At 39.1% G+C, this 18,750-nt stretch overlaps 2 protein-coding genes across 3 annotated transcripts; one reads left to right on the top strand and one right to left on the bottom strand.

Moving 5' to 3' along the window:
• Positions 1 to 2,675: 2,675 nt before the first annotated feature.
• On the top strand, positions 2,676 to 5,361 carry LOC102719738 (cytosolic Fe-S cluster assembly factor NBP35). The gene is made up of 3 exons (XM_006647401.2): positions 2,676 to 2,786; positions 2,919 to 3,020; positions 4,235 to 5,361. The coding sequence occupies exons 1-3, from the start codon at positions 2,738 to 2,740 to the stop codon at positions 5,128 to 5,130; spliced, it is 1,047 nt and encodes a 348-aa protein (XP_006647464.1). The 5' UTR covers positions 2,676 to 2,737; the 3' UTR covers positions 5,131 to 5,361.
• A 6,409-nt stretch (positions 5,362 to 11,770) lies between these two features.
• Positions 11,771 to 18,184, bottom strand: LOC102719456 (glucose-6-phosphate 1-dehydrogenase, cytoplasmic isoform-like). 2 transcript variants are annotated; one of them, XM_006647400.3, is made up of 16 exons: positions 18,019 to 18,184; positions 16,961 to 17,178; positions 16,597 to 16,682; positions 16,396 to 16,444; positions 16,140 to 16,326; positions 15,340 to 15,497; positions 15,186 to 15,254; positions 14,987 to 15,045; positions 14,592 to 14,628; positions 14,198 to 14,269; positions 13,942 to 14,089; positions 13,551 to 13,646; positions 12,669 to 12,739; positions 12,426 to 12,541; positions 12,233 to 12,278; positions 11,771 to 12,146 (listed from the first exon to the last, which is right to left on the bottom strand). In XM_006647400.3, the coding sequence occupies exons 2-16, from the start codon at positions 17,141 to 17,143 to the stop codon at positions 11,970 to 11,972; spliced, it is 1,554 nt and encodes a 517-aa protein (XP_006647463.1). In that variant the 5' UTR covers positions 17,144 to 17,178; positions 18,019 to 18,184; the 3' UTR covers positions 11,771 to 11,969. The 2 variants fall into 2 exon arrangements, with proteins under 2 accessions (XP_006647463.1, XP_015689444.1); XM_015833958.2 differs by having other exon boundaries at positions 18,024 to 18,184.
• Between the last annotated feature and the right edge of the window lie 566 nt (positions 18,185 to 18,750).

The raw sequence follows: 18,750 nt of genomic DNA, 5'->3' as shown, positions 1-18,750 counted from the left end.
ATAAGGAATCACCGGTAGGAATAGCATACTACTTATAACGATGCTATCAGTAAATCTCCACCTGGCGTTGCATAAATTGAAGCATACAGTAATATTGATTTTGGTATACTTAATTGACTTTTTAAACTTGAGCATGCTTATTCATACTATTTAGTCAACCTTATTTCAAATAATATTTTCATTTAATCCAAACACTAAGATATGATAAGATTGTGTGAGAGTGAACAGTAAGATCGAGATATCATAATGCTTCTCTCTACTTTCTCCATCGTCATCGTGTTGCGTAGCCGTACGATCTAAACCTGCTGCGTCGCCGTACGATCCGAACCGGCCGTGGTACTCGTCGTGCTGCTTGCATCCTGACAAATGGTGTCTCCGAGCCTTCGCTGCATACGCACCTGCACGGGGGCGGTGTAAAGGTTTTTGGGCAGCGTAAATATAAGCGGCCGCTCAACGTCGTCAACAATTCGATTTTCTTTTTAGTTTTGCAGCACCTGAGCGTGAGACAAAACTTCGTGTTTATTGTTGTCGAATCACTCCAGTGACTGCACTGCATCGAGAGATTGATCTGCATCGAGAGATTGATCTGCATCGATCTGTTCAGTGAGTATATATGTGCTGAATCCTTCAATCCTTTCTCACTGAATTCAGTTGTCGTCTAGTCCAGAACTGTTGCGTACCTCAGTGTATGTTGCTGTTCCTTTAGATTAAAATATTGTGGCTAGATTACCAATTGAACAGCCTAATGACATGCATGCTGGTTTGCTTAATTATGTTTCGTTCACTAGCTAGCATGATAGGGAATATGAATATATACTGCAATGGTTTATGCAGTTTGGATTTCTAGCTAGCATGATAGGGAATATGAATATATACTGCAATGGTTTATGCAGTTTGGATTTGTTAAGTCTATTAGCTAATCTTACAGTAGAATTAATTCTTGTTAATTCTGTTCTGTAAATGATTATGTTTGGAATTAAATTAGTGGCTAAGTATGTCTTAATTCCAACACGCGATAGAGCTCAAGGTGTTGTTGCTCTAGGCATGGATTACTTCGCGACTACCGCTCAATTATTGATTGAGACGATCGGAGCATGTTGGTTGGTGAGCTCACGACGCGCAGTGTCTTCCCCGTGCTTATGGCAGCAGGCTGGCCAGGGAGAGAGAGTAGGAGGAGAAAGAATGAAAGAAGAATGGCAAAACCGTCTACTCGTGATAAAAAGTTAAGTTTGCAAAGAAAGTGACATTTGAGAATAGAAGATTGCATAGAGTCAAAAACGCTCCGTGACACAGAGCAATCCATGGACCATGGTGCCAGTGACACAGGCAATCACCGCGCACTAGCTGCTTATAAAACGGTCGTGATCTCCGGAAGTTGTGGCAAGCCAGGCAGAGAGCCAAAAGAGCCAATGGATCCCGAGGAGATCGTCGCCAACGAAGCGACAGCGCGCGCCGCCGGCGGCCGCCGAGGCGCTGGCACCCCCGCCGCGTGCCTACTCATGCTGTTCGGTGCCACGATGATCATCGGCGGAGGCGCAGGGTTGCCCTGGCCTCGTCTGCTCGCTGGGCTGCTGATCTGGCTCCTTGGTTGCTTCACTCTGTTCGCTTCGTTCCTCTGAAGCTTACAGATAGGCCACCCAATCTGCGCGTCACTGATAGTTTGATACTACTATATTACTAGTACTACTATCTTTTATGGTCTGATTCGCGTCTCATCGCATCGAATTATTCGAATCGTAGTGTCGATTTTCCTTTCCCATCGTACTAGCATGTTTCACCTTAAAAGTTGGTGTTTAAGGTATCATTAGTCTATTGACTCACTTATTATGCACATGTCGTGCCAGTACTTTCGTACAAGACAAAGTGGTCGCAATCAACGGATAATGGTGCCACGCTCAATTTGATCCAAAATATTTGCCTCGTTGTAAGATAAAGAGTAATTGTGGTCACATCTTGCTTGCTAATCGTGTGTTTAATGATCCATATTCTCTGCTCTACTGGAGTAGTTAGGCTACGTCGAACGAAGGAACTATGATTCTTTTTTATTGCAAATTTGCAATCCTCCGAATAACTCCCAAGTTTCAGTCCGTATTCTGATGTTGCAAAATTCAAACGGTGTTGCTAGGATTGCTGAGTGTTTTCTTTTCTCTTCGAACAAAGCACAATAATGAATCATCAAAGATCCGACAATTCAAACCGTGTAAAAAGTTAAAAGGGAAGGGGGGCTCCACTTATAGTAGGTGGCAATCGCTAGTTTTTTCTACAGAAAAAAAGAAACGATATATTTACAAACTAGATGATTTGTAAATAAAATTTTATACATGTATTTTTAGTAATTTAAAAAACGTTAAAGAATTAACTATAATAAAAATAATCTTAAAATAAATTTTAAGATTAAAAATTTAAATTTATAAGTATAATCAGAAATAGAAATATAAAGGTCATAGACGAACAAGATCCTGTATTATGAGTTTTGTTTACGGATAGAGTCAACCACGCAAAAAAAAAATCACGTAATAAGAAAAAAAATGCAGAAAGAGGAAAAACCGAGAGATGCAAACTTGTCCTTGACAACCACTCGACTTGGGGCACGACCGAGATATCTCAGCCGTTCGATTAAAATCGGACGCTCGATGTCCTCCTTGACCGGATCCTTTTCTTCTTTCTTCCACCACTCTCAAGTTCTCAACCCAACCCCCCGAAGGCACGAGAAACACCGAGAGCTCGAGAGGCGGACATGGAGAATGGCGACGGCAAGAGCGACGTCCCGGCGGACGCCAACGAGCGTAAGACGCGATTACTACCCTTTGCGTTGGATTTGCGATGGAAGAAGTGATGGGAGTCTCATATGCGCGAAAAAAGGGGAAAAAAAAACTGGGGCCTTTTCGAAGAAGAACCCTAAGCGTTTGATTTTGCAGATTGCCCCGGAACGCAGTCGGATGAGGCGGGGAAGGCGGAGGCCTGCGCCGGATGCCCCAACCAGCAGATTTGCGCCACCGCCCCCAAGGGCCCCGATCCTGGTACCTGGACTGATCGTTGCTGAATCATATTATCTGGCAAAAAGGATTCCGTATGCACGAATCCTTCGGCTGGGTGTGCGATAGATGTTTCTGTTGCCCCCAACAGTTTAAGAGTTAATTTAGCTTTTGCCGGTTCTGTTACATAGATGCAGATTTAACATGATTTCAGTATGGATTTCTCTTAAGGCTATCATATTTGGGGCTGTTGTGTCTCGTTTCCTGAAAGGAATTAGGAGAAGCAAGACACATATGAATTAATACTTAGTAGGAAAGCAGACACATTCCTTGCTGTTGGCCCTGTTGTTCTTGTTCATATATCTACCGGAGCACCACATGAATAATTTGAGCAGTTGAAAGAAGCAAATTGGGGTTGTTAGAAACCAACAATTAAAATTTTAAGCAAACGTGGGATAAAAATATTTAATATCTTCATAGTTCATACCCAGTGATATATCTTCATAGTCTTGATGCAATTTGATGAATCTGTTGTTCTACCTGATTGCATACATAATAGTATGACCAAAACACCTTGTAGGTTATTCGGTAGTTAGTTCAGATGGTCAATAAAAAAACATGTGAGTGATGCAGGTAGTAAGGCTTTCGGACCGTCATTGTAATCATAATGATCATTAGTTCATTGCTGCATTTGAGCTAAACAATGAAATACCTGGTTCTGACTGGTTTATCAAAATAACTGAACTGCCAGGAAGTACGATTTTCTCATGAGCGTAACATTAAAGAACACAAGAAAAGGAGGTGCAAGAACGCATGATCCTGCTATATCCAACATAGAAATTGAGAACACACCCTAGTCTCCTTTTCTAAGAAGAATGACTCTAAACAATAGTAAATATTAATATACAGAAAATAGAGTGCATCAAGACTGAAACTCCTGTTGAATACCCAATACATAGAAAACATGCAGTGATATCCAATTTGCCATGAAAACACCGAGTCATGGCAGTGTTGCACTATAAAAGGAACACACTCATGTGATCAAGCACCTGGGAATACAAACTCCTGTGATCAAACAATTAGGACAAAACTGTGAATTACTTCATTATTATAGTTTGTGTTTCTCTTCTAAGTTACTTTGCACATCCCTAATTTTAGCCACTGTTAATTGCTTTTCATGCATACAATGTTCAATTACTGCTTTCTTTCATCCACACAGTGCATTAATTGTTTACTGAATTGCTCAATTGTGTTTGTAGACTTAGTTGGTATTGCTGAACGGATGGCAACAGTGAAACACAAGATACTGGTTCTGTCTGGGAAAGGAGGTGTAGGAAAGAGTACATTTTCAGCCCAGCTCTCATTTGCCCTTGCTGAAATGGACTGCCAGGTTGGCCTTCTTGATATAGATATTTGTGGCCCTAGCATCCCAAAAATGTTAGGGCTTGAAGGCCAGGATATTCATCAAAGCAATCTTGGTTGGTCACCGGTCTATGTGGAATCCAACCTTGGTGTCATGTCAATTGGTTTCATGCTGCCCAACCCAGATGATGCTGTCATCTGGAGAGGCCCTCGCAAGAATGGACTCATCAAACAGTTCTTGAAGGATGTTGATTGGGGGGAGATTGACTATCTTGTGGTCGATGCTCCTCCAGGAACATCTGATGAACATATTTCAATTGTACAGTACCTGCAAGCAGCAGGAATAGATGGTGCGATAATTGTGACAACTCCCCAGCAAGTCTCCCTAATTGATGTGCGGAAGGAAATAAACTTTTGCAAGAAGGTTGGCGTGCCAGTCTTAGGTGTTGTGGAGAACATGAGTGGCTTAAGACAGGCCATCTCAGATTTCAGATTTGTGAAGCAAGGCGAGGGAGGTGAGATGGATGCTACAGAATGGGCGCTGAACTATATCAAGGAGAGAGCTCCTGAACTTTTGTCGATGGTTGCATGCAGCGAGGTGTTTGATAGCAGCAAGGGTGGAGCGGAAAAAATGTGCAGCGAAATGGGGGTACCTTTCCTTGGTAAGGTGCCCATGGATCCACAGCTCTGCAAGGCAGCCGAGGAAGGGAGGTCATGCTTCGTTGATCCGAAGTGCAGTGCTAGTGCACCAGCTCTTAAAAGCATAGTCAAGAAGCTGATCAAGACTGAGTGAACTTTTTCAGATAACTGAACAGTGAGTGAAGTATTGATGATGGCTCTTGGGAAACTACTAAACATGGAGATGGATATATGAAGCTACCAGTGTACATGTACCTATTACACCTCATGTTTTGAAGTCTAGTTTTTGTTATGTAGAATTTTTCTGCTTGCGGATCAGTTTCTGAGTCTGTTGGTACCCTACATAATTTGCAGGATGCTAAATTCACTAGAACAGTTGCTTTGATCTATACTTGTTGCTTGCTTTGCATGTTTTTGTCTTTGTGAGCCAATGCCTTGATCTTGTACACTGAGTAATGAGTATAGCTGATTCTTTGTGGCACTGTTTAGTGTTTATTACCGGAGAAATTTTTAGGTCCTTCACAAAGTACCGAGAGGTATTAAGTTTATGCCAGCAAGTTTATACTAGAAAATCTGAAATATGGTACTTCTTGTTATCTTACTGGTTCTTCAAGGACGACAAAAGAAAGATCTCTATTCTCTTTGTGCCAAGATGAACAAACCTAAAACTAGACAGAGCATCTTCTCTATTTCATCTCATCTAATACTAGTTTGTTTATTTCATATCCATTCAATCCTAGATTGCTTATTTTTGGAAGTGGGACGGAGGCAGAACTTGTTACTTGACCGTCCATAGAGTTTGTAGCTTTGGCCGGCTATCCATTTTGCATTTTTGCTGATCGAACCAACTTGCCAAAGGCGGGTCCCTGTTTCAGAAAGTGGCCTCCAGGCTCCAGCAGAGCCTTGTGCTTGGGGCCTGCAGCCCTGCACAATCTTCCACTGTTACCATCAGTTCCTTGCATAGGTCATGTTGGCATAAATATATGAAAAGCTCGTGCCGGTAGTTTTATACTCTCCCTCATGTATGACACCACTGACTTTTAGATCACGTTTGATCATTCATCTTATTCAAAATTTATATCCAAATATGTAAAATTATAATATATAATTAAAGTTCCTATAATAATAAATCATATTATAATAAAATAATTAATAATTATATAATTTTTTTAAATAAGACGAATGGTCAAATGTGGACCTAAAAGACAACGGTGTCATATAAAAAAAATATGAAGGGACGTCATATAAAAAAATACGAAGGGAGTACATTATTTAGATATAAAGCGACTCATCCAGCTTCTCTACACGACGCAATTAATTTTTTTTTATCAAACTGTGATGCTTGTGAGTTGTGACACTGACTAATATAAAGAATATTTAGATGACAAACCATTGGATTATAGAAATCTACACAGAAATCTGATATAGGTAGCCAACTACTGGCATCGCAAACATGATCGAATAAACAACGAATAGTCAGGACATAAATAATCCAGCGAACCGTCATGAAGCACGAACAAGAAAATACAAGTCATTTTTAAGTTTTTACATGTAATGTTTTGACTATTCGTCTTATTTAAATTTATTTTACAATTAATATTTTTATTGTTACTAGATGATATAATATAAATAGAAAATTTTCATTGGGTATGGAAAAACGAAAAATAAGATTATTATAAGAGAGAGGTAATAGAAGAAAACTTACGCCATAATCCTAATAATAACGAAGAGTCAATACTGCGGATGTTGTACTACTCATGAATAACCGCTCTGCTTTCAATCTCCAATGGAAGATTGATCGTGTGGGACCCAATCCAGCATACTAATAACTCGTACATAAACATCATGACGTGACGTGACGTGACGCGACGCGACGCAACGACGAAACGAGAGCCGGGGATCACGCTGTATATATGCGTGCTTGCTGGTGGTTCACGGAGGCGCGACAAACAGCGACAAGCAGCCGACGGTCCAGGCGACGAATGCAGCGAAGAGGCGGGGAGGCGGCACGGGCGCGGGCTCGGCGCCGTGGATACCGTACGCCCCGAACAGCATCAGCTGCAATGCTGCGGCGCGCAGCAGTGGCCCCCCGTGGTGGTGAATTCCGCCCTGGGCGGCGGGGGCGGGGCCTTGGGGCGCCGGTGGCGGCGCGAGTTCCCCCTCCTGCTTGCTGCTGTCGCCGCCGCCGCCAACGTCGTCGGCGTGAGCCATGGTCGAATTCCCAGAAACTTTAACGAACGGCCCGCGGATTCGGTACACTAGTTGGCTGATGTGTGTTTCTTTTGGAGGGAAGGGGGATCGAGCTTATATAGCCTTTGATGGAGCCATCTATGGGGAAGTATAGGGAGTTGGGACGGCGACACATGAAAATGTGGAACGGAGTGTAGCCTTTGGTGGAGAAATAGTTTTTAGTATATGTGTATATGCACACTTTACATGTCATCTAATTAGTAATAAAAAATATGATAAGACAGATTAATATAAGTTATATTACTTCACAAACATGTAAGTTTAAATTTAACTTATAGAAAAAACAAATAAAACTGAAACTAAGTATACACATATTCATATTTGTTTTTGTTATTTTTGCTATAACTTATAGAAGTTAAATTTAAACTTGCATGTTGATGGAGTGATATAACTCGTATCAAACTATCTTATCATTTTTTATACTTTTTATAATCATTTAGATGACATATAAACAACGGGTATATATACAACCATGTGCTAAAAAACTTCTTTTCCTTCCCGTTTGATGGGGCCATCCATGGGGAAGTATAGGGACTTAGGACGGCCACACGGTGTCCGCCGTCGCGCACTCGGACGTGAAAATGTGGAAGGGAACTTCGCCGCAGTTCCGTGGCCAGCCTCTTTGGTTTGTTGACTCAACTCCAGATTTACATGCGCCACATCAGCGACACCTTTGGTGATACAATAAATCACGATAAACGATTTGTTGTCGTGATAATATTATTTATTACGTACGAAAATAAATATGCTGGCGTTCTAACTAGATTCCCTACTAATTTTATTTTCTAATTCACTTAAAAAATATCTTAAGCTAAATCAAATGAATAGAGAGTCGTTACAGACTTACGGTTAAAATATTGTGTATTGTGCCCGTTAAGTCCCTGAATTTATTTATAATTATTGCCAATAAATTGAATTATTGCAAATTAACCCTCCAAAGCTAAAGGAATAAAAGTTGTATATCAGTTTAAAAATGCATACCATGTAATAAAGTCTAATTGTAGCAATTAAAATAAAACACACATAAAATTTACGGTTCACATCTTCGGTGCAACTTATTTAAGTAAATGGGCTTTTTTTATCTTCTATAATATTTGTATGAAACAATCACCTCTGTTTTATAATATAAGGCTTTCTAGTATTGTCTAGATTTATACATATATGCCAATAAATCTAAATATATAGATAATTAATATACTTTGATATATATAGATGAATCTAGACTAGCCAATATGTCTTATATAAAATAGAATGAGTATATTGGGATTGTAAATTCGTTAGAATATGAAAAATAATTTATTTTCTTAATAATATTATTTAATGCATAAAATTTGTAGCTCTAATTAACTATGACATATAATGTCTCCAAATGACACGATATGAAAAACAAATAGAAACGAATGTCATAGTTGCGCGAATGCATGACTAAATACGGATTTTTTTGAGAATTAATATTATTTTTATGGAAAATCGTAAAAGTAGAGACCATCAGAAAAAAATCGCAAATTTAGGGGTCTATCGAACGGTGGGCGTTCGACTAAGGCCTATCAAGTTCGACAGGACCCATCACCCGTTCGACTGCTGAGCCAGCCAAGCCTGTCGGACCGCCGCAGTTCAACAGGTGGCCTATCAAACTGCCGCGGTTCGACAGAACCCCTGTCATGCAGCGCTGGTGATCTAGTTCAATCTCCTCTCCGGTCGACTACTGGTCGTTCGATAGTGGTCCTATCAAACTATGGCAGTTCGATATGACCCTAAATTTACGATTTTCTACGGATGACCTCTAATTTTGCGATTTTCCGTAGAAATAATATTAATTCTCAAAATTTCACTAAATACACTAGTATTAGTCGAAAAATAGTCTAATTCGCGAACTACGCTTGAAGCATTGCGCGAGTGCAAATTTATCTCTCTCTTTTTTAATCACTCCGTTAATTAATAGATTATGTAAAACAATCGTTCCAGTTTTTATCACCTGACTAGTTATGCAAGCAAAAGCAAGTGATATTCTCACTGTCGTGCTGCCCACTGGGCTCTGATGGGAACAAACCATATGGGCCTCAAAGGCCTTTTATTGTGTCTTTATTTTGTCTAGTAAAATGTTCACTTAAGACCCTCAAGTTAATTTAGCTCGTGTTCCTCAACCATAAAAACGTGTGTAGTGTCCCCCAATTTCTAATACCAATAAAAACTGACTCTATTAAGGTTGAATTTGGTTGACAACCCAAAACCGTGCTTCGTGTCCCCCTCTATTAGCATATAATTGACATTGATTAAAGAAAATACAATGAGGCCCATATCAGTATCAGTGGGCTAGCTAGCTTCTTCTTCCACCTCATGCATCTCTCTCCTCTCTTCCGTTTTTCTCCTTTTTCTCTCCCTCTCCCCTCGCAGCACCTCCCTAGGTGTGGCCGGCAATCGGCGAGGAGTAGCCGTCTGTCCGCTCGATCGGTGACGCCGCAGCTTGAGGTGGTTGATAGAAGCGAGACCGGAGGCTGGCGGCGATGAGATCGAGCCCTAGGAGACGGCAGTAGGGGCTTCCCACTGTGGCTAGCTAGCGGCGGATCCACCATCGGGTCTAGGGGGGCTTCAGTACCCCTAGCCCATCTACGTCATTGAAGCCCCTGTTTAGCCCCACAACAAAATTTTTGGTCTTACTGAAGAGAAGGATGGGCCAGAAGTAATTCTCTCTCGTCCCACCCTTCCTAATATTTTTTTTAGATCCGTCACTGTGGCTAGCAGCCGCCCCAACTCGCATAGTCGCATGCGCATTGACCGGTGAGCTCGGTTGGAAATATAGGTATATTTTAATCTCAAAAAACACCATATTAAACGTGATGGGGAAATTGTTTGTGTTTTTCATAGAAAAAAACCAAACGATATATTTGTAAATGAAAAATAATTTGCGAATAAAACTTTTTTATACGTATTCTTAGCGATCTAAAATTCAATGTTATAAAATAAACATCGGTAAAAAACCTCAAAATTAATTTAAGGTAAAAAAATTAAATTTCGGTATATAAGTATAAGCATAAGCGAAAATATAGGGTGAACGTGTATATAGAATGATTTAGTGATACTGCTAAATATGAACATGCTAAAACAAGATAAGCATCATCTAGTAACATGTTTAACACTATGAAATCTATATAAACCTAAAAAACATTATAATATAAAACGGAGGAAGTAGATTTAATGCGCTAAAGATAAGCTCGGTGGGGAGGAACACGTATTTGAAACCATATGCACAACGGAGAACTTAATTAAGTATGTCACACGACGCTCACACTGGGACAAACTTGGCTAATATGGCAGGCTCAAACCGTATTGACCAAAGGATGCGGGAGGCCATATAGCCATATAGTAGCAAGTAAGAAATGTGCCACGAGAGCGTGCTATCAGTAGTAGCAGTAGATGAATCTAGAAACAAGATTAATTAGAAGTTAGAGTATTTTAAATTTCTTATATGGATTATCTTAAATTTACGATGGTTTTAGGAGTATTTTTTAATTTCTTTGGAAAAAAAAGAAAAGAAGAGAGAAAGCAGCAGTACTATTTCTTACGTGAGTACTGGAAACTTTCCACGTTCCTCGCCCGAGCGGTTAGTACTCCTGAGTCCAACCCACGAGACAAGACGGGCTGCTTCAGCAAAGAACATAAAAAATGCTTCTTATTACATTGGTAGCAATGATTTGGTCACTTGCAGCTAGGCTTCACGAAACCGCGATAGTAACCGCGCTCTTCGTCATGTCACGGTAACCGTCCGTAAATTTAATCTAAATTTAAAAAGTTTAAGGAAATTTATGAAAAAAATATATGACGTAGAGATTGATTTGTAATGATGTTTGGTGAAAAAAATTGATGAAAAAACTAAATTTATGAACGAATAAAAATCCAATATCGAAAAATGGTTGGGTAAAATAAAAAAAAAGTATTGTTCACGCTTCATAGCACCTAATTAAGTATGTATTTGATAAATGAGGCACGTAGTTAACTATGTAGTTGGGCATATTTTTTATTGCGTTAGCTATTTGTGATGTAGATACATAGCAGTATTTTGTTGTAGGCTTTTTTTGTTAATTTTCAGTACCCAAACTAAGGTAAATTCTATATATACCGATGTGGTCACATGTTTGTAAATATATATTAGTTTTATACGTAATATTTGATTGTAAGTATACTTGTAATACCAAAATTTGTTAAGAATTTAGAAAAAATCATGTTAAAAATTTCTTTTTTCTTATATAACATGTTCTAAATGTCACAAATATAGCTACGCAGTAATTTTCTATTTTTCTTGTATTTTTACATTTTTTTCAAAATTAATTTGCACATAATTATCGGATTACAGCCACGGTTTTCGGCCGAAATCGCGCGGTTTTGACCTGAAACCACGCAGTTTTGACCCAAAACCACACGGTAACCACATTTTAAATTCAAATTTTTTAAATTTAAATTTATCATGATTTTCACGGTTTTTGCGATATCCACACGGGATCCGCGGTACCACGGTTTTTGCGAGTTCCACGGTAAATGAAACCCTGCTTGCAAAAAAACTAAGAACAGGTCCAACTCCAACAGCAACACGTGTAACTTGAAGCATATAGTCTTTTTTTTTAATTCCAAAATCGCATAAGCACGACAGTGCTCTGACATGCGAAGTACGTAGTAGTTCCTTTTTTATTATTACAAAGCACTTGGTAATAATCGACATCTAAACAGAACTTGCATTGGTACTGGCTGCTAAAATTTTGAAAGGGTTGGAGGCACCCAAATGTAGCCGTGGGTCTGGACGTAGCCCATCCTCTTGCTCAGCTCGTCGGCCTCTGGGGGGCCCCGGGTTCCCGGCTTGTACGGCAGGGCCTTTAGGTTGCCGGCGTCGATGTCGTGCAGCAGCGGAGTGAAGATCTCCCATGCAGCCTGAAACCAGCATCGTCGTCAGATATTCAGCCTGTCACAAGTCAGTCGTAATTTCGGAAAGTGCCAATGTGAATGGTAACACAAACCTTCAGTTCGTCCCGGCGAACAAAGTGCTGCTGATCCCCTCTTATCCTGTCAGAAATGTAAGATGATATCCTGGATCAGCTAAAATATATGGCACTTTTGTATGCGGTGTTGGGAATAAGGTGCAGGTATGCTAATAGAGAAGATGTTAATGTAGTAGAAAGAAATGGGGAAGAAGGATGGAGCAGGGCGTACGTATCCAGGATGAGGCGTTCATACGCTTCTGGGATTTTTACGTCTTGGTAGCGTAGCCCATATGACAGATCCAGCTCGCTTTGTTCGGTTGCCATTTCTAGTCCAGGTTTCTTGACCTGCAAAAGTTTCATACACTTTGTTCAGACAACACTTCCTTTTTGCAGTTTTCTTCAGACAACATAAATCGACAATTCTGACAATTGTGATGGTCTGAGGTAGTGGGTTTACAGATGTTGTACATACAGTTAATTTCATATACATGGATTCCAATGGCTGCAACCGTATAACGAATTCATTCCTTCCTTGCTTCTTGCCTTCATCAGGGTAAAATAAAAACAGAGGTTTAGACACCATTAGCATAAGCAAAACAAGAGCAAACAGAACTGTGTTGATTGAAATAGGTTAGAAATGTTTAACTACATTCACAGTTATATAAAATTTCTCAAGTTTACTCATGAGAAGAAAATTGATTTGTTATCCTGTAAAGGTACTTACTGCCAGACTCTTACGCCTATAGAAAATGACCAGTTCACTTCCAAATCTCTTAAACACACACAAGATGATAAGCAGGGTCAACATAAGTCATGGCAATAGTGACTATACCAATTAGTAAGATACTCAGGTCAAACTGAAAGTAGAGGAGCTTATAACAATTTTAGATCCTAACATGTAGCAAAGTAGCAAAAGTCTCATGCTTATCCTTATCTTATTTCTAAGAATTTCTTTTACTATCCTTAAGAAGGTACTTTTAAGGTACTATATAGTGTAAAATGTTAGTACCTACGTACTTTATTTTGAGATACTAAAATTTACACTAAAAAATTGATACTTCTAGCCACTTTCTCAAGGACCGTAGAGTTTATCATTTTCTAACTGTGTTTATTATACTAAGGTGTCACATTGTTACCCATTATAAGAAGTAACTTTTTCATACCAAAGCATTTGCACATTTTACATCATTTCTCAGTATTTTCAGGAAGAAATGTTTACTACTCTCTTTAGTGATTACATACTGCAACATCTTATACTTCCAATAGAGTTTGTCAGATATTCTAAATGAAACCACTTCCTTAGTTTCTTATATTAGGTTGTGCATTTGAATATGAGAACGTGTTTAGTACATACATTTAAAAATGTCCCCAGGAGCATCCTTGAACTGAACACGTATCTCTGCTTTCCTATTGTTCAATGCTTTGCCAGCCTTGAGAATGAAAGGAACTCCTGCACCACATTATTATTAATATGTTAACTGCACTGAAAGAATAAAATGGTAAATGGGATGTTCAGATGTAGATGGCAATGCAGCTTCATTTTTTCTAGGACAATATAGGCATATGGAAAATGGAAATCTCTGAACCAAATGAAGAAGCATTTATGGAAACAATATTATTTGCAACATGTTTTTTATCAAAGTGACGCAGAACAGCCAAAACTCTTGTATCGAGAAAAGGCAGTTCAGTTGGAAAATGCAGTAGATTGGTTAAATAATGACTTCGTTGTAAGGTGTAGCATATACCTTCCCATCTTTCATTGTGTACCCTCAATACAAGAGATGCAAAAGTAGGTGTGTTGGAGTCATCTGGTACTGTTGAGTCATCCTTGTAGCCATCATATTGTCCAAGGACCACTTCATCATGCATTATAGGTGTCACTGACTGCAGCACCTGACATTGTGGAATAAAAAAAAATAGAAGAACTGTAAGCAACGACAGACGATGAGAAAAAGATCCATACTTTCAGTTTAGTAGAATTGTATAAAGAGAAGCAAAAACCTTGACTTTTTCATCTCTTATGTGCTCAGGCTTAAGAGAGACAGGCTTTTCCATAGCCACCAAACAGAAGACCTGCAGACAAGAGCAAATGTCAATACCCAGGGGGACCTTATTCCTGAAAACAAAAGTGTTATCTTTTGAGGAATTCTTATGCATGATAGGTTGCTGCTCTGCCTACTCATAGGTATAGCATAAGAGCTGCGATGGAATAAAGCACTAATCATTCTGAATGGTCAAGGAAAATGTTCAGCAGTCCCCACAGTGAGCAAATGCCAATATAGGTTCACATCGGAAATGAAAATGCATATATAACTGGCCTACCTTGGGTCATCCCAACCTAAAATGCATATATAACTACATAGAAAATTATGCTGTATACAAAAAAGATATTTACCTGCAACAAATGGTTCTGAATGATATCGCGAATGATGCTGCACAAACAAAACTGAGGTCAAATATTTACATCAGTGAAGACGAATAATGATCCATGGAGGTCTAGGTAGTGATGCACACAGCTCATAAATTTGTAAAGGCATTTTATTATCATAAAAAGAGAAGAAACTCAATAACTTAAAACAAATAAGAAAAATGCAATCTGTATATTTCAAATGCACGACTGTACATGATCAAATGATATTTTGGGAACAAATGCCGAACCATAAACCATTGACAATATATTAGAGTGGTTTTACATTTTTACAATATATCCAGAGTCACCGGCATATGTGCTTACAAGTTACAACAAAATACAAGGAACTTCCATTCAACATAAAGTTGCTTCCAACATACCCATATTGATCGAAGTACCCTCCACGCCCTTCAGTCCCAAAGTCCTCCCTGAATACAATCTGCAGGATATATATTGTTGAAGAACATTTTGTCCGTACCATGATAATGATAAAATTTTCCAGTTTTTCCGAAACCAATCCATTCAGCTTTATACCAACAAAGGATGTCAGAGATGTAACTACATAGGAAAACATATTACCTGTACATTAGCAATGTTATCTCGATTCCAGAGAGGTAGGAACAAACGGTTTGCAAAGCGAAGCACAAGCTGAAATAGATGGAAATATGTCATATGGTAGCATGAAGGATTGAAGGATATCAAACAACTCATTAGACTAAATTCACATAATTACCAGATTTTGGACCAACTCTTTTCCTAAATAGTGGTCAATTCTGTACAGCTGTTGTTCATTAAACAGCTCTCCAAGTTGGGCACTGAGTTGCTCTGCAGAGTCCAAGTCCTTCCCAAAGGGCTTTTCAACAATAACCCTTGTCCAGCCAGTATGTGAAGCTGAAAGTACAATATCACAGTTATAAAATGTTACTAGCAGAAAAGAAATAAAAACTACAACATAGTATAGCAAAACTTAAAAAAATCAAACTAAAAAATAATTACTTTCCTTTTTATTTACTACTACCTCCATTTCATATTGTAAGACTTTCTAGCCTTGCTTAAATTCATCAATTGATAAATGTATATAATTTATATTATGTCTAGATTCATTAGTATCCATATGAATCTAGGCAAGGCTAAAATGTCTTATATTGTGAAACAGAGGGAGTACGAATCAACACATTGAATTTAATCAATAATTAAGAGAAAATTCATTACAACCAAATTGCTTACAGAAAGCCAATTTTTTTATGTTCTATAAGTTTCAACGAAAAAGCAAATTTTATATCAGGAAAAGAGTGGCAACTGCTACTGAATTGGTGTGCTTAGCAAGGTGAAATAGTAGCAATCCACAAGGGTATACTTACTTAAATAAAGAGGATAAAAAATAGTAAAAACAAGAGTCCATATTAAATTCTGAGTACAAGCAAATGCATTCCCTATATTTTGAAACTTTGTTGTGGATAACTTCACAACACCAAATGAAGTACAACGGCTTCAAAAAATCCATAAAATGGGGAAATGGGGGAAACAACTCACATGGATTCATGCAGTAAGATCTTATCATTTTGCATACTGAGGGGTACACTGATGGCGGCAATGCCAAATAAAACAGTCTACGCGAGCTTCCTGGTTTGTTGCTATTTGAAGTTTCATTCTCTGAAATGGCATTATTTAATAATTCAAATCCTTCCCCACTGTTGTAGGAGCCACTAACATATTTAATCTGCAAGGAAGATTCAATGTGTTACAAAATCTAAACACAAAGAAGTTATACATGATATCAGTGACTTACTAATTGCAAAAATTCTGAAATATGTTCATCTGAAGCTCCTTTGAGGTACCTGCGATAACAGAATCACGTCTTTTAGCTCCAGTATCTCATTTGACTTAAAAGAGGAAAAGTACGTCCTCATACAGAATATACCAACTTATTTTTACATGAAGTCCTTAAATTATTTTATGGTAAATGTCGACTTGTTAATATTTATCTTACCCACGAATGCGCTCTCTTAATCCATCATCTGAAATATCTGATCTTGCATAACCAAATATATGGACTTCTCCAGATTGTAGAAATCCCTATCAACACCAAAGATTACAATTCAGAACTTTGTACTTGTGCATGTGTCAACTTGATAAAATATTATGTACATGGCAAAGCAATAGCAATATAGCATTACAGGTTTTAGGTTTATAGTAGGATTTCTGAGCAACTGAGCTCAAGATGAAATGCTGAATAACTCAACACAAACGCATCAATTTTGTTTCTTTTCACTACAACTCTTTCAGAAGTTTGACAAACATGCAAGAAGCTAGTATCTCCAAAAATGTAAGAAGCTATCTATTGATCGAATTACCTGCTGAAATAGGTGAAACAGCGCTGGGAATGTTTTCTTCTTAGCAAGATCTCCAGATGCACCTAGGACCACAATGGACAAGCAACCAGACTCTGAAGACAGTTCTAGGTCCTTCAAATCTGACAAAGAACTGAAGCTAGCCCGCCCTGATGCTGGGGAAGAATCACCAGATCCTCCTGACATGATGAACTGTATGGTATCTTCCTCTCAAGACTAACCTAAAAATGTAAAAAAAAAACATTGTTATTCTCAATATGAGAGATTCAATAAAAATAATTTATAATGTATCCAAAACTCTGCTGGCCTGGAGTACCTAACATCAAATTTGCAACGAAGTGTAAATGAAAATGAAAGTAATTAAAGGTTTTCTTTCATGAAATGAGTACCAATATGGCTACCCTGAACATATATGTGTGAACTGTTCCCATTGATTGCCAGTTTATAGTGTGAGTTCAGTTTTTTGAAACAAATATGTAAAAAACAGAACCAGCAACACACATTCAGGGCGTAAAAGGGACTTAATAGTTCTATAGCCACGCTAGTAAAAAAAGACTATCTATAAGATTAATGTAAATCAACTTGCACTGGCTCCCCTTACATTTTTCAGGAGCAAATTGAACACACGCAGCTACAGAACCACCGCACTCCCTAGAACACAGAACAAACTCAACAATCCCGCAATGAACTAGACAGCTCCAGAGCTCCTACCGCAGTAGACTTTACAAGCAACATGGTTCCAGGCACATCCGGGTATCACAAAAATCATGAAACGAACCTAGACACCCAACCTAAGAATGAGGCATCCCAAGCACATCTGAGCGTCACAAAAATTCAATCCACAACAACATGCAGAATAAACAACTGCAACATGGCGGCGCACAGTGCAGAGCACTCCGCCCGCGATGACCGATGAGATCCTAATCGAAAATCCCTTCCTCGGGCAACGGAAATGGATGGACGGGAACCCAACCGATCAAACCAAACCAAACGAAACCAAACCCAGAAGACGAATCTTCGCAGCAGCGCGAAGGAAGGAGGAGGAGGAGAGGAAGGATCACCTAACCGGTGGCGACGAGATTTGGCTTCCAGAGGTGGAAGACGAAGACGAAGGCGACGGCGAGTTGGCGACGAATGGTGAGTCCTTCTCCTGGGTGCGATGTATAGGGGATTTCTTCCTTCGCCCACCACCTGCTCTTCCTGCCCCCCGCCCACTCACCCCGCCCGCCCGCCGCTTTTATAGTGGCGGACGGCGAGACGAGACGAAACGAGACGAGTCTCTCGTCGGCGTTCCTTCCCGCTTTGACCACCCCCGCCCCCACGGCGCGTAGCCGCCTCCTGCAGTGCCACCACACCCACCAACCCCTGCCTTCTGTTCACGTGTAAATTACCGATCTTGCCAGGGCTCCCATGCAAAAGAGAGCGATAATAAGGTGTGATCGCTGATCATTAGGGGTCAAAGCTGTCACGAAAATTCCCGATCTACCTTCTATGGTTTACCGACTCAAAGTTTGTTAGAAACGAAAAATAAAAATAGTACTCTCTCCGTTTTATAATGTAAAATATTTAATTTTTTTATAATTTTTTATCATTTGTCTTATTTAAAAAATTATGAAAATATCATTTATTTTGCTTGTGACTTACTTTATTATCAAAAGAATTTTAAACATGACTTATCATTTTTTATATTTATACCAATTTTTGAATAAAACGAATAGTCAGACGTCGTAACAAACAAAAGTCAAACATTTTACGTTATGAAACAGAGGTGGTATTAAACGATATGAAAATAG

This window comes from Oryza brachyantha, chromosome 2, assembly GCF_000231095.2.
Source record: "Oryza brachyantha chromosome 2, ObraRS2, whole genome shotgun sequence".
Classification (NCBI taxonomy): domain Eukaryota; kingdom Viridiplantae; phylum Streptophyta; class Magnoliopsida; order Poales; family Poaceae; genus Oryza; species Oryza brachyantha.
Note: the sequence above shows the minus strand (reverse complement) of the source record. Positions and strands in the feature narration are given on the sequence as shown.

Coding starts and splice junctions, on each gene's coding strand:
- LOC102719456 (XM_006647400.3), bottom strand. CDS start 17,143: ATGTCAGGAGGATCTGGTGATTCTTCCCCAGCATCAGGGCGGGCTAGC. Junction 14,270..14,591: donor TTCAGAACCATTTGTTGCAG/GTAAATATCTTT, acceptor TCTTGTCTGCAG/GTCTTCTGTTTGGTGGCTAT. Junction 12,279..12,425: donor GAACGCCTCATCCTGGATAC/GTACGCCCTGCT, acceptor CATTTCTGACAG/GATAAGAGGGGATCAGCAGC.
- LOC102719738 (XM_006647401.2), top strand. CDS start 2,738: ATGGAGAATGGCGACGGCAAGAGCGACGTCCCGGCGGACGCCAACGAG. Junction 2,787..2,918: donor CCCGGCGGACGCCAACGAGC/GTAAGACGCGAT, acceptor TTGATTTTGCAG/ATTGCCCCGGAACGCAGTCG. Junction 3,021..4,234: donor CCCCAAGGGCCCCGATCCTG/GTACCTGGACTG, acceptor TTGTGTTTGTAG/ACTTAGTTGGTATTGCTGAA.